We start from the raw sequence: 16,530 nt of genomic DNA on the forward strand, positions 1-16,530 counted from the left end.
GTCTTATTTTTTTAAATATAATTTTTAATAGAAGGAAAAGGTTGGGGGGGGGGAAGCACTGAAACAAGCATGTAACAAACTTAGCACTTCAACTGGTAAACAAGCAAAGGCCTACACTCTTTACAGTTGATGAAATTACTGATGGTGTTTATTCTTCAGATGAAAAGTTTACACTTATGCAGACAATGAAAGTGATTCAATCAGACTGGTGAAAGTTGAGGAAAGTAGCAATTTGGGTTAACAAATACAATAGCTGAGAGACAGGCTTATTAATGTGGTATTCCTGAATTTTTTTTTTTTTTGTGATTCTGTCCATTAGTTTGTCTGTAATGAACAAATATGTAGTTGAGAGATATTGTTATTCTCCTGAATGTTTTTGCGATTAGTTTGTCGGTAATCATTACTTGAGTTGCATATGCAAGTAGTTATTTTTTTGCTCAGGAGCCCAGATGGAGGGTAAAGTTAGACACAGGGGACCAGGGTTGAGAGGGTAAATAACTTAATATATAATTTCACTAAATAAATGCCAGTTGTACACAATCTGACGTTGATAAGGGGTTCATTTTATCTCTTTGGAATTTGGCTGTTTTGAAATAAAAACCATTGCTTTCTTTATGAACTTTGAATGTTTCAATTTACAATAATATTTAAAACACATCAGTAAAAGTGGTGATTTCCAGAAAGAAGACTGATAACTTTATAAATATTTATTTTCCAAAAATTTCAGGAAACTTGGACCCAATAAGTCATTCTGAAAATCAATTGGCTATCTACTTTTGTTTATTCCAATTCAGTGATGGAGACTTATTCCTATGCAAAATGTAAACTAAAGAAAAAACAGTGAACTTCATAAATCAGGATATTTCTGCATTTACCATTAATATGTAATTTCAGAAGCTATAAAAAATAATTTGCTTAGCACATTTTGTCTGGACCAAAACCACACATCATCTCCAAACACTCTTGTTTCCTGTGACTTTAGAGATTTTCTATTTGTAACTTGACATCACAAGACAGCTAATCAATATACATGATTCTAGGTTGAGACTCCCCATGGCTCAGAATGAGCTCATTCATTAATTCATCTTTGCTTCAGTAGCAGTGACCGGTATATCTTGTGCTCTACTCTTGGGGATATTTCCAGAATCCTCTTCTTTTGTCAGATATCATTTCCACAACTTGTCAAGAACAGTATACAACATACATGTATAAGTCCCATCAAGCTTGCTTTCTACCATTTTTGTCTGAGTCCATGTAAACAGTAAAGAGAAACTGATTCAACCATGGCTCTGAAGAATTCCCTTTCCATTCAGTCAGGCAGTGTAGACTTCCAAATTGTTTCTAATTCATTCCATGCTTTTGCTATGTAGATTAATACATGTTTTCAATACATATCACTTCTGAGATAAGTAAATCATTCGTCTTTCTTCAGAGGTATTCTGCTCAATGAGGTGACCTGGCCACACTGGTTAAACTATATGCATTCAGTCTTCAAATATTCACATCAAGGCCAATCCTGGAAGCTGCCTCTTCTACTGCATGCAGAAGTTTTTCAACATCTGTTACCTTGTCAGCAAATAGTGCAAGGTTCTGTGCAAAATCAGCATCAGCGATTTCCCTGGCTGGATATCTTGTTTCTTGCTTTCTATAGAATAAAACCAATGTTACTGTGAAAATCAATGGACATACACAGAACAGAGTCCAGTATTATGATGAATATGTTTATCATCAAATAAAATAATACTGGCTCATTTTATGTGGTAATACTTATACAAACTTTAAATAACTTTACATTTCATTGACTTTAATCTGCACCATCCGATAATTAGAATAATTTTGAAACAAAAATTCTGCAACAGATTTGCCTAAGAATCCTTTGAAGTAAAAGTAAGAAATAAAGTAGCTCAAAGGTTAAAGTTGATCTTAACTTTGTTTATTCCTTCTGAAATAAATAGAGTTACGGTCAGCTGAAAAATAAGTTAATGATAATTCATGCTGACAGTGAAAATAGAGTCAGGGATGATTATTATTTAAACATTGTAATTAAATTCATGTTTTTTTTTTTGTTTGTTTTTTAAAGTTGCTTCTTTACATTTCTTTTGATATGTTCGAGTCTTGACCACTTGAAATCTTGTTTGAGTTTTCCATTACAAAGACTGAGCCTTAATTTCAGGGTCATAGATTCACTATTTGTCATCTTATAGCCATATCTGAAAAGTTTCTTTCTTCCTCAACACAATCAAAGAGATCCTGCACAGCTGAATCTTGATCTTTCTGAGACAACCACATTCTACACACTGGACTTCCAAGCACCGCTATGAACAATGCAAGTGAATGAGAATGGTGTAACTTAGTGTGAATTTGCAACATATGTAAATTAATATCTTTTATAGTAATTTGGAATTTTATACCATTTTTGTTTTGTAAATTGTCTCCTTGTAGAAAATACTTAACCAAAAAAATCAACTGTCCGTGTGTCACTTGTAATGTGATGTAGGCATAAGCAAGAAACTTCTTGCTAATACAGAGTACATAACAATAAATACCTAAATCATTTGGCCAAGCATCACAATATAAACTCTTAATTTTGAATGAATGTCACCAAAATGATGAACACAATCATTTTGGCTTTCAGTTACAATATTCAACACTGATGCGTGTGTGTGTAATATCTGACGACAAGCAATATCTTGAGGAAACTTCATTAAACAATGTATAAACTCAAACTTAAAGTAAACTCAAAGCTTGCAACCAAGTTTTAACAAGTTTTAATTCATTCATGTTGCCAAATGTCCTTTAGGAAGGCAAAAAATAAACATAACAGTTTCTATTTCTCCTCTTCTACAACTCACAGAATTTCAATATGTAAATTTGACTGTAGATAAAATAGAAGCAGTCCCCCCTCTTTTTTTTTATACAAATATGCAAAAATAGGTCTTCAGTGGTAGGTACCCCAATGCTACAATTTACAGATTGCTACCAACAGTGTAACAACAAAATAACTATATGGTGCCTGTTGCTACAGGTGACAAGTATTTAAACAATAAGGACAACACCCCAGAAAATATAGCTAAATCAGAAACAAACAAAATAATCTTAATAACTCACCTGTTCCTCTTCCGTAGGAGGTATATAAGCCAAAGGATCTTGAGGTTTGTCAACCAAAATAAAAGAAAAAAGTTTTAAGTCTTCAGGTATTTTGCTTGAAGGCACAAACAGTGCCAACATTTCTTCTCGACCATAACGGTAATCAGCTAGCTTAAATTTCCCCAAACCTGGAGAGGAAGGTGGGGTGCCCATGCTGCTTGCTTTCTGCAGCCTGAAAAAAGAAATCAAGTTTAACATTAAAACAAGGTACTAAAACAAAGTAAGCCAAAAAATTATATCAACTATTAAGATTTCAAATATCACAGTAATTACAGGCCATCCCTACTTTCATTCTTTCGTTTAGGCAAAAATAAATCATCTATCTATATAATACTAAAACTATGTGATAGCTTGCTTGCATGCTTGTCAGTAATTTAATACAGCCAAACCAGCACACAATGGAAAAATACTCTGAAAGTGAGGTAGCCCTGAAATGTGAAAACAAAGAGGATAAAACAAGTTTCACGTAAATTGGACCACGAGTCCCTGGGATATGCAATTTTACAGGTACCTTTATGATTGCATGCTTGCTTGCGTGCGTGCGTGCTTGTCTGTAATTTAATAAAGCCAAACAAGCACATAATCGGAAAATACTTTGAAAGTAGGGTACCACTGAAATGTGGGATCTTTACGTCTTGACCGACAGATTTTAAAATAATTTTTTGTAACTAAACACTTTCAGACTTCGGACACTGGTAGAATGTCTCATATTAAATATCTTTTACTCTTAGCATTTTTGAGAAAAACTTATATTTACGAAGTTATTTCACATTAAAGTTGTTGTATTTCGGTAATTTCAGCCAATCAATGACATGTATTCAGCTGAATAAAGTTACCACCTTTGTTTGTCAACAACTATCAGTGGTGTATTTTTCGTTTGTCACTGTTATGACATCGTTCATGCATTTGTACTGGTTTTAGCTTTAAGGTTTTAGGGTTAGGGTTGTCATAAATAACAGTGACAAACGAAATATACACCACCGGAAGTTCTTGTTGACAAACAACAGCACTAATTTTATTCAGTTGAATACACGTCATTGATTGGTTGAAATTACCGAAATAGGACAACTTTAACGTGAAATAACTTTGTAAATATAAGTTTTTCTCAAAAATGCTAAGAGTAAAAGATGTTTTATATGACACATTCTACCAGTGTCCGAAGTTTGAAAGTGTTTAGTTACAAAAAATTATTTTTTACATCTGTCAGTCAAAAGGTAAAGATCCGAAATGTGAATACAAACGGAATAAAACAATTTTAACGTAAATCAGACCACAGGTTCCCAAGATACATGGTTTTTTTCAGGCACCTTGAACTGTTGGTGACCCAACAGATCACAGGAAGTATTTCTTAAAATATAAACATACAAACTTTATGACATGTCATAATTCTAAAGCAAATCAAATTTTGCAGATCAAAATTAGATCAGTTTTTGTTTTCTATACCCATGACAGAAAAACTAATAAAACTTAGCTCATATGGAATCATTTAAAGGAAAAATAAGAAATAAAATTTATAATGAATGGAGAAAACTGAAATTCAGTATTCTCAATTATTTTCTCTACTTGGGTTGAAATAGCAATATAAACACATCAGTTCCACAGAATAAGAGTCCTGAATATTAAAATGTACAGGAAAGATTTTAAAATCCATACATAATGCCTAAAATTTGTCAAAGGCTGTCACAGATCACATTGCTATCGACTTTTTCCTTTAGTCATCATCATCATCGTTTAACATTGGTTTTCCATACTGGAATGGGTTGGACTGTTTGACTGAGGTCTGGGAAGCCAGGAGGCTGCACCAGGCTCCAGTCTGATCTGGCAGTGTTTCTACAGCTGGATGCCCTACCTAACGCCAACCACTCTGAGAATGTAGTGGATGCTTTTTACATGCCACCGGAACAGGGGCCAGAGGAGGCTGGCATCGGTCACGTTTTGATGGTGCTTTCTACATGCCACCAGCACAGGGATCATAACTACAATTTCCGTTTGATTTTGATGTACTTGACTCAATAGGTCTCCTCAAGCACAGCATGTCACCCTACGATCCAGAGTACTTTTGAATGGGCTGGTTATGCAACATTGGTGTTGGTTTCAGCTGTGAACCCACTTTATTTGTCAGGTCTTCGCAGTCACAGCATATCTCCAGAGGTCTCGGCCTTTTGTCATTGCCTCTGTGAGGCCCAACATTTGAAGGTCATGCTTCATCACCTCATCCCATGTCTTCCTGGGTCTACCTCTACCCTGGATTCCTTCAACTGTTAGGGAGTGGCACTTCTTCACACATATCTCCTCGTCCATCTGTAGTACATGACCATACCAGCACAAATGTCTCTCTTGCACACCACATCCGATGCTCCTTATGTCCAACTTTTCTCTCAGAGCGCTTACACTCTGTCGTGTGTGCACACTGACATTACATCATGCTAGCTTCATTTCTTTCCAGTCTACACAAATCCTCAGCAGTTACAGACCATGTTTAACTGCTGTGAATCATGGCAGTTCACACACATACATCGTACAATCTACCTTTCAATCTGAGTGAGAGGCCCTCTGTCACCAGTAGGGTAACTTTGCCCAGGCTATTCTTATTCTAGTGATAACACTCTCTGAGCATCCACTCCCATTACAGACTTGATCACATAGGTAGCGGAAGCTATCAACTACTTCTAGTTTCTTCCCCTGGTATGTGATGGAATCTGTTTTCTGAGCATCTGTGGTGCTTATTTCCCCTGTGCATCTCCACACACAAAAGCTATCTTCCCAGTTAATCTTCCTTTGATGTTGCTGCACCTCTTGTGTCCATCTTATGGAGTTTCTAACTGCACCTTTTCTACAGATTGAGCAGGGCCATCTACCTGAAGGGGTGTGTGATATGTTCGCCTTCCTACTTACTAGAACTTTGGTCTTTGCAACACTGACTCTAAGGCCCTTCGATTCTAAACCTGGTTTCAACATCTGAAATTTATTCTCTAGTCTGGTAGTGATTCTGTGCTATGAGGGCCAGGTCATCAGCATAGAAGAGCTCCCAGGGGCAACCTGTCTTGAATTTCTCTGTTATTGCCTGGAGGACTATGATGAATAAAAGGGGACTGAGGGCTGATCCTTGGTGGACCCCTACTTCTACCTGAAATTCTTCACTATACTCATTGCCAACTCTAACCTTACTAACGGCTTCTCTGTATAGGGCCTGTACAGCCCTTATTAACCATTCGTCAATCCCCAGTTTCTGCATCACCCACCAGATAAGGGATCAGGACCCCGTCAAAGACTTTCTCCAAGTCCACAAAAGCCAAGTATAAGGGTTTATCTTTGGTTAGGTATTTCTCCTGCAGTTGCCACACCAGGAATATAGCATCAGTGGTGCTACTACCTATCACAAAACTGAACTGCATCTCATTTAAGCAGACTCTCTAAATTAGTTGGGCTATGACCCTCTCCTTGACTTTCATCACCTGATCCAGCAGTTTGATACCCCTGTAGTTATTTCTATCTAAAGCACCACCATTACCCTTGTAGCAGTTGACTATGGTGCTGCTATGCCAGTCATTGGGTATGACTCCATCATGAACTTCCTGGTTTAATATGCAGGTGACTAGGCCATAGCCCACACCACCAGATGTTTTAAGCATCTCAGCAGTGATCCCTGATGGGCTGGGGACTTTTCCTGGTTTCATACCCTTAATTGCTTTATCTACCAGGTAGCTGTCTATTCAGATAGTACTTGTTGAAATCAAATTAAACAAATTGGAGGAAACTAAAAAAAAAATTTTTTTTTCCATTTTTTTGTGCATTTTTCAGTAGAACAGATTTTGAATTTAACATTAGTTACATTGGAAACCTTACTTTATGTTCACTACAGCCATGTTACATATATCACATGACAGGAAATGCATCAAGTTCCTGATAAACATGAAATTTTCTATATTTCAATCAAAATAACAGTATGAACAAACCCTTCTCGTTCTTTCTCTCACTATATATATATTATATATATATATATATATATATATATATAATCATCATCATTTAACAACCATTTTCCATGCTAACATGGGTTGGACAGTTTGAGAGGAGCTGGCTAGGCAGAAGACTGCACCGGCTTCACTAGTAAGAAAGACAAACAGACAGACAGATATGTATGTATGTATATATGCATGCATGCATGTCTATCCAGTTGGTTATCTTGGAACCAAAGAGATATGTAGATTATGACAAAGACTTCTTGGAAGCTCAATAAATATTTCCACTTACCATTCTGGACCTAACTTCATTGTTTCTGCCATTTTTCTTGCTTCTGAAAAATCAAAAGGAAATAGAAAAATTCAGGATTAAAATTTGTTTTTTCTTGTATTTAGAAAATTTAGTGTTGAGTCATACAATGTTTAACAAAATTGTTCAGACAAGATCCTTTACAACCAGAAGTTTTAATCAACCGACAGATGATACTGCCTATGGAACTAATATAAAAAAGAAAATAAAACTGTCAGTTACGATGACAACTCTTCCAGTTGAGCCAATAAACAAAAGAGCCTACTTGTGCAATTAACATGCAGGCACCTCAGACACACGCCTTTAATGTAGTTGTCAAGGAGATCCAGCATGACACAGAATGTGACAAAGCTGGTCCTTTCAAATCCAGGTACCACTTCTTTTTGCCAGTTGAGTAGACTAGAGCAATGTGAAAATAAAGTGTCTTCTTCAAGGACACAACATGCCCCCATGACCTTACAATCATGAGCCAAATACCCTAACTACTCAACCACACACCTTCACATGGAACTTGTTAACAGCCACTTTAAATATGCCTAATCATGTACAAACACAAAAGGAAAAGCCTGCACTTATATTAACATATCAATGATATCTACACAATATTCCTAGTAACAGTTTCACATCATCTTTCTGAACGATAAGTGTTTTATACCTCAAACAGACTGAGTTATTCCTCCTAACTATTACTTCACTACAAGTGTGATCCTGCCGTTTCATATCATCATCATCATCATCATGGTTGTTTCTCAGGTTCCACTGCTAAAATAGGCATCACCATTACTTTTTCCTCACTTAATTCAAGTACCCCGTATCTCGAGTTTAGGCCTTGTAATGACAGCATTGTTATTCCCAGCTTGCATCATACAGTTTCTCTTCTGGTGTTGAAGTATTATTCTTTTTATACATCTCCTGATCTGTGGATTAGGAGTTAAACCAAAAGTGCATGGATCTAATGTTACAAGAAACCAGAAAGACATGCTGACATCACCATAAGAAGATTAGTATCACTGAATAATAACTGGCTTAAAATGACAAACTTTCCTTGCCAGAAAAAGAATACTTTATCCCATTTTAATTGCTTAGATCATCAGGTGATGTAGCACCGTTTTTGTAAGGAATGAAGCCAATTTCCAGTTGCCAAGAATAAAGATTATTGGAGTGAAATTTGGGAGTGTTGAGCAATAATAACAGTAACTTCAAAGTTTTGGCCAGCTTCATCTTCAAAGGACTGTAATACATTTGAGTTCATCTTGACTTCATAAAGTCTCTGGTAAGTTTAATTAATGGGCTACCATTGTGTACTCTGTCTATCAAGGGCCTCACAACTTTCTCCAATACAACGGTATAGGTAACGTCATTGACTCTTAAGCCCCGTGTAAAACAGTGAGGAGGCATGACATCTTACTCATTGCTAAAGACTCCTAGAACCATCACAGTTGCTAGGAACTCAGTATAAATGACTGCTGGAACTTCATTCGGGTCTCTGCAGTTTAGCTTTTAGGTCCTGATTGAAATTTTTCTTATTGGAGAAAAACCAAAGCATCCCAGCCACTTGATGTTTGAACTTGTTTTTGCGTGTCCAGCATAAACTGACCCTTCTGAATCACATACAACTTGTCTCTGATGTCTTCATGCACAACTCTTCTGATGGTGCATTCTGAAACCTTTGCAATGACTGATTGAGAGTCTGAGGTTTTTATAAATTATTTCTTGGGCATTTTGTACAAAGTTATGTGTTCTGAAGGAATTAGTACCCTTTGCATGCATTTTGCATTTAGCTGCTGATGTTGGATCCCAGTCAGCAGCTTCCAGCTCCTTTCGAACTTTGACAATGAAGGATCATGCAACTTTCAGGAAGTGAGCTATCTCTCTATCTCTATGCTACACTTTTTAAGACAATGCTGAGTCAACCTGATGCCTGACATTATCTGAAAAGTAAGCTAAAGAAAAACAAAGTTGGAAGAAAGTTAGAGCTCTTGAAAGAGGTGGCCTCAAAAAACTGATGCACTCTATATATATACACATATATATTATATACATATATATATATATATATACATATTCATATATACATGTTCATATATATATATATATAGACACACATGCATACACATTCATATATATATATTTATATATATATATATATATATATATCATCGTCATCATTTAGCGTCCGCTTTCCATGCTAGCATGGGTTGGACGGTTCAACTGGGGTCTGTGAAGCCAAAAGGTTGCATCAGGCCCAGTCTGATCTGGCAGTGTTCCTACGGCTGGATGCCCTTCCTAACGCCAACCACTCCGTGAGTGTAGTGGGTGCTTTTTATGTGCCACCCGCACAGGTGCCAGACAGAGCTGGCAAACGGTCACAGAGGGATGGTGCTTTTTACGTATATATTATATATATATATATATATATATATCATCGTCATCATTTAGCGTCCGCTTTCCATGCTAGCATGGGTTGGACGGTTCAACTGGGGTCTGTGAAGCCAAAAGGTTGCATCAGGCCCAGTCTGATCTGGCAGTGTTCCTACGGCTGGATGCCCTTCCTAACGCCAACCACTCCGTGAGTGTAGTGGGTGCTTTTTATGTGCCACCCGCACAGGTGCCAGACAGAGCTGGCAAACGGTCACAGAGGGATGGTGCTTTTTACGTATATATATATATATATATATATATATATATGCACATGCATACACATACATCATCATCATTGTTTAACATCCGCTTTCCATGCAGGCATGGGTTGGACAATTTGACTGGGGACTGGCGAACCAGATGGCTGCGCCAGGCTCCAATCTGATCTGGCAGAGTTTCTACAGCTGGATGCCCTTCTTAACGCCAACCACTCCGAGAGTGTAGTGGATACTTTTACGTGCCACCAGCACAAGGGCCTGTTAGACAGTACTGGCAATGGCCACACTCAACTGGTGTTTTTTATGTGCCACCTGCACACAAGCCAGTCCATTACAACAATCTTATTCAGGCTAATGCTGAGTCCAAATATCTTGCAGGCTGCAGAAATATGATCCATGAGGATATGCATCGGTTCCGTTCTATGAGCAACTAAGTTGCAATCATCCACACACGGGAGTCATGAAAAAGAGAGTGAAAAAACTTTCAAAGTGGCAGTAAATTGGTATAAATTAAAAAGAAAACTAGAAGATTGGTTCCTCACATCTATCCCAGAAGAGCACTCACAGCACAAGCATGAGTTAGAGCAGCAGCAAAATCTCTCTACAGGAATGGGTCCAACGATGCCATCACCAACACTGACCCATGTCAATTATGAATAGAAAATGACCTAAACAACCAAGTTTGCCAAGTATTTTTCAGAGAAACCCTATTCACAATCAAAAAAAAAATCTGGACAAGATCCATATTTTGCTTATAACACATCTCTTGCATCTGTCTTGCTGTGAAAATCATATCTCTTGTTCCTCTATCAAAATGGAAGCCACACTGAGATTCAGATGCAATATCATTTACAAGGTGCTATTCAGAAGGCTAAGAAGAATACTTGCCAGAAGTTGACTAGAACAATACCTCTACAGTTGCCACATTTTATTCTGACTCTCTTTCCTTTATAGAGAGGAAAAATAATTGCATCCTTCCAGTCCTTGGGGACAGCATTACTCCTCCATACTACACTAAGCTCATGAAGCTCCTGTGTAATATGACCAATGCCAAAGTCCAAGATCTCAGGGCAAATTCCATCTTTACCAGGTGCTTTACCAAGATACATCTTCCTTATTGCTGTTACCACCTTGTCTATTGCAGGTGCAGAGTTCAAGGAGGTGATGAGATGTCTTTGCAGTGACAATTACAGCATCATCGACAACTGTCTCATGATTTAGAAGTTCAGAAAAGTGTTCAATACAGTGACTTGTGATTTCTGTTATTTAGTAAGAAGGATAGAGGACATTTGTCCTAAGCTGTTTTGACTATTTCTCCTAATTATGGTAGCTACAGTATAAAATAGTGGAACTCAAGGCAATCTTGAGTTCCACTATTTTAAAGCCTAACAAAGAAGACAGGCTCAATACAACAGATTAGCTCCTGGGAAAGACTCAAGAGGTTAAGACTTTACTCCCTGAAATGAAGACAGAGAAGATATGCTGTAATATACATCTGGAAGATCTTGGAATGACTTATTCCAAACTTTAGCATAGAAAATTATACTAACATCAGAACAGTACCATTCCATAGTGTCAAAGATCCCATCCTTGCTATGAAAATAGAGGACCAAATATTGAAATAGTTTGAGATTCAAGAGCTCTCAGCTCTTCAATATCTTCCCAAAGGACCTGAGAGCCCTACATAAGATGAATTTAGATATCTTCAAAACAAAACTAGATCTCCTGCTGTCAAGATTCCCAGATAAACCAACTTCACAGCAGGGAGCACAAATGAGGACAGCAGCATTAAATGTTCTCATTCACCAACTGCCAACTATGAAAGGATTAATGAAGCTGTAGTAACACATACCGGAGGTGCTCCAGTATGGCCACGGCTCTAAAACTGAAACTAGTAAAAAGAGTATACCCATATACACAAACACACACACACACACATATAGGTATCTGTATACATATAGACATATACATATAGCAGCTGTTGACTTGTAAAGGAGTATGACCATCACTACTGACAAGTTATCTTTTCCTCAATGTTAAAGATAATGGGATGTCAGCAATGTCTATGCCAAAATTTGAAGTAATAACAACTTGCACAACACCTCTAGGACTCTCACCTACAAAGTCATGTTGTCCAGAAACAAAATCTCAGGCTTTGCAATGAGGTAGGTGTTATTTCAGAATTTTCCTCCCATAGAGAGGGATGTCTAAACAAAGACTAGAGGTCACTCATTCCCAGATGATGGAGAGCCATAGACCCTACTGAATTTGTCAATCCTTTGACACATTTTCTTTTCATTTTGCAAAATATCCAACCAAAACCACCTTACTTAACAGTGTATTTGTTGACCAATATGCCAATTATGGTATTATGGTTCTGAAGATTTGATTGAACAAAAAACTAAGAATAAATTTCTCAGTTTATCAATGCAGAAGACATGCATAGACTGGAGAGAAATGAAAGTATGCTCTGTTGGATGTGTGACATCAGTGCGCATATACAACAAAGTGCAAATATATTGAGAGAAAAGTTGGGCATAAGAGTAACCAAATGTAGCATGCAAGAGAGAAGACAACGTTGGTTTGGACATGTGATGTGTATGAATGAGGACAGCTGCATAAAAAAGAGCTAATCACTGAATGTGGATGGTACCCGTGGAAGAGGGAAACCTAGGAAGACATGGGATGAAGTGGTGAGAACCAATCTCAGCATGTTGGGCGTCACGGAGGAAATTACAATGGACTGAGATGCCTGGCAATATGAGGTTCTTGAGAAGACCTGTTCATGTCAGCAAAACCGAGTTCTAGAAGTGCTGTGTGTCCCATCCACACTTAATAGGAAAAGTTCTCACACACCCTACGACAACAAACATTTCTTCCTCACATTTCATCCTTCATACACTATACCTACCTCTCACTTCCCAATCCTGTCCTCAAGGCCATTTCTCTGTATCATTGCTATGTGGTAGAGCCCCTCCCACTCTATATATACCCAGGCTTTTGTCACTCACTTTTCAGTCCCCCTCTACACTATCTAATCACGCTTCTTTCACAATATCCTGCCACTTATATTATGACATTTGAACCTCAAGGGTATGGCCTGGCACTTGCCACCATTTATATCTCTCTCTTCCTTTACTCAACCATCCCATTTATATTCTGATCCCCATTCCTTGAGAGTATGCTTGGCACTTTGCCACCATCTCTATCCTGCTGTCTCCCACTCTCTCTCTCTCTCTCCTTTGCCTTCTCTTCCATCAAGCTGGTAACCATGAATCTCCTTTGTAGCGGCATATGTGTTTTTGTCTTCATTCTTGATCTCTCTCCCCCACCTTGTACCTCTTCTACAGTAAGACACCTGTCTCTGTCACACAATAACCTTTAATCATCTGACACAAGATCACCTCATCCAATGTCTCCTCCCTTCTCAAAAGAACTTTTTATCTCGCAAGTTACCTCGGTGACCCTGTCAGAGCAGGTGTCACTTAAAACATCTAGTCCACACTGAAAAGTGGTTGGCATTTGGAAGGGCATCCAGCTGTAAAAACCCTGCCAAAACTGACCTCGCCTGTACTTGTGCCACATAAAATGCACTAAGTCTATTCTGCTAAGTGGTTGGTGATAGGAAGGGTATCCAGCTGTAAAAGTCCAGCCAAAACAGTCACAGACGTCTGGTGCATGCTTCCGCCAGACCAGCTCCTATCAAACCATCCCACCCATGCCAGCATGGAAGATGGTCATTAGATGATGATGATATATGCATACATATAGATATGTGCACATGTATGTAGAAATATATACATACAGATATGTATACACACACACACACACATATATATATACTAGGTCTGATCAAGTATCTGGACAGGTGCTATAAAAACAAACCTACAATGCATACCAATTTGGCAATTAATCTCCTTCGGAAGCCACACACTTAATCCACCAGTTTCCATTGATGGAAGCATTCCTGAAACTTGTTTTCTGCGATAATCAGTAGCAGCCTCGTCGCATTCACTTTGATTTCTTGACGTTCTGAAATCTTCTTCCTTTCAAGCAGGATTTGATTTTTGGAAAGAGAAACCAGTCGCAAGGGGCAAGATCTGGGGAAATATGGTGGCTGCTGGACTTGAGGAATGCTGTGCCTAGCCAAACACTGCTGCACAAGCTGCACTGAATAGGCAGGTGCGTTGTCAGCTGAAAGCAGTTTTGGCAAAAACTTGGCATATACACGTTGCATACCTAAATCTTCAGTGATAATGGACTGAACCGAACCGTAATGAATCAACTCACAGATGGTGATTTGACAATTTCCCCTCACAGATGCATGCACATCTGCAATGTTTTTCTCAATTCATTTGGTTGTGGGTCTCCCAGAACATTCATGAATATCGACATCTTTTCAGCTGATACACTTTCTGCAATCTTGCGTAGGCTTGTGAGTAGGTACCACCAAGCTTTTGGCAAAATTTGATGCAGGTTCATGGTCAATGCGAGAATCATACGCTACACACATTCCTTCCAAGTACTACTGTTAACAGCAGAAGTGAGCTAGAATGTTAAAACTTAGTGCGCATGTACAGCAGAGTTCTAAGTGAATCTATGCCAAGCAGCTTCACTATGCGTGCTTGAGCTTCGTTACTATAGCAATAGTCCAGATACTTACTAATCAGACCACGTATATGTATAGAGTGTTTGAAGTGGTGTACAGATATTGTATACTGAGAAAAAGAAAGCAGTCAGAATTTTGGATAATTCTTTATTAGCACTTTCATTTGTTTTTCAAACTCATCAAGACAAAATCTTGAATTTGAAAAATGAACAAAAGCGCTAAGAATTATCCAAAATTTTGACTGCCTCTTGTTTGAAAAACATATATATATTGTTGAAGCCTTCGTATAACTCAAAGCCTTCAATGAAACAGAAGGGACATAGCATCACATAATGTGGAAGACAACTACAGGTTTCTACAGGACAACCTGCTGAGAGCCACTGACCAGATCTGTGGATGGTGCAAAGTCCCCTCTCGACCCAAGGTAACGTGGTGACAGGGCTATTAGACAAAAGAAACAGGCTTGGAAGGACTGGAAGAACAGAGGTAGTAGGGAATTGTATCAGACTACCAGAAGGGAAGCAGATAAGAAAATATTTGCCAATGTTCTGTGCAGTGAGGAACAAAGACTTGAAGTATTTTGTGTTGCAAGACAGTGTGTGAGAGAGAATCGTGATGCCATAGGAGAGAAATGTGTCCATATGGATGATGGTTCACTTGCACTAAACGAGACTGCAGAGAGAGAGGTTTGGAAGATGCCATTATGAAAGGTTGCTCAATAAAAAGAATGAATGGGAGAAAGAGAGTCTGCTAAATGTCAACCCCACAGAGGAATCAGCTATCTGAATTGACAGTACCTTGGTAGATAAAGCAATCAAGAGTATGAAGGCAGGGAAAGCCCCTGGCCCATCAGGAATCACTGCAGAGATGCTCAAAATATCTGGCAGTGTTGGCTGTAGCCTAGTCACCCGTATAGTTAACCAGGTGATACACGAAGGAGTCATACCCAATGACTGGTGTAGCAGCATAATTGTCAACTGCTACAAAGGTAAAGGTGACCCCCTAGATACAAATAATTATAGAGGTATCAAACTGTTGGATCAGGTAATGAAGGTCACGGAGAGGGTCATAGCCAAACTAATTAGAGGGAGAGTCAATTTAGATGAGATGCAGTTTGGGTTCGTGCCAGGGAAAAGCACCACTGATGCTATATTTCTGGTTAAGACAGCTGCAGGAGAAATACCTAGCCAAAGATAAACATCTGTACCTCGCTTTCATTGACATGGAGAAAGCCTTTGACAGGGTCCCCGATCCCTTATCTGGTGGTCAATGAGGAAACTAGGGATAGATGAATGGTTAGTGAGAACTGTGTAAGCCATGTACAGGGACAGCATCAGTAAGGTGAGGGTTGGCAACGAGTACAGTGAAGAATTCCAGGTAGAGGAACACCAAGGTTCAGTCCTCAGCCCCCTCCTATTTATCATAGTTCTTCAGGCAATAACAGAGGAATTCAAAACAGGATGCCCCTGGGAGCTCGTCTATGCTGATGACATTGCTCTAATTGCGGAGTCACTATCAGAACTAGAGGAGAAGTTTCAGGTGTGGAAGCAAGGATTAGAATTGAAGGGCCTTAGAGTCAACCTAGCTAAAACCAAAGTCCTAATAAGTAGGAAGGCAGGCAAACCACAAATCTCTTCAGGTAGATGGCCCTGCTCGATCTGTAGAAGAGGTGTAGGTAGAAACTCTATAAGATGTACCCAGTGTAAGCTATGGACACATAAGAGGTGCAGCAATATCAAAGGAAGGCTAACTGGGAAGATAGCTTTTGTATGTGGCAGATGCTCGGGTGCAATAAACACTGACAATGCGCAGAGAACAACTTCCGCCACATTCCAGGGAGAAAAACTAGAAGTAGTTGATAGC

At 38.6% G+C, this 16,530-nt stretch overlaps 1 protein-coding gene across 5 annotated transcripts in view; it reads right to left on the reverse strand.

Moving 5' to 3' along the window:
* LOC115224720 (GRB10-interacting GYF protein 2) overlaps positions 1-16,530 on the reverse strand; it is a 136,924-nt gene that overhangs the window by 98,104 nt on the left and 22,290 nt on the right. For all 5 annotated transcript variants that reach the window (XM_029795589.2, XM_029795588.2, XM_029795586.2 and 2 more), the window contains exons 2-3: positions 7,402-7,444; positions 3,109-3,319 (exon numbers count right to left, since the gene is read on the reverse strand). In XM_029795589.2, the coding sequence (XP_029651449.1) occupies positions 3,109-3,319; positions 7,402-7,433 (243 nt within the window). In that variant the 5' untranslated portion in view covers positions 7,434-7,444. The remainder of the gene's footprint in view (positions 1-3,108; positions 3,320-7,401; positions 7,445-16,530) is intronic.

This window comes from Octopus sinensis, linkage group LG26, assembly GCF_006345805.1.
Source record: "Octopus sinensis linkage group LG26, ASM634580v1, whole genome shotgun sequence".
In the NCBI taxonomy this organism is placed as follows: Eukaryota; Metazoa; Mollusca; class Cephalopoda; order Octopoda; family Octopodidae; genus Octopus; species Octopus sinensis.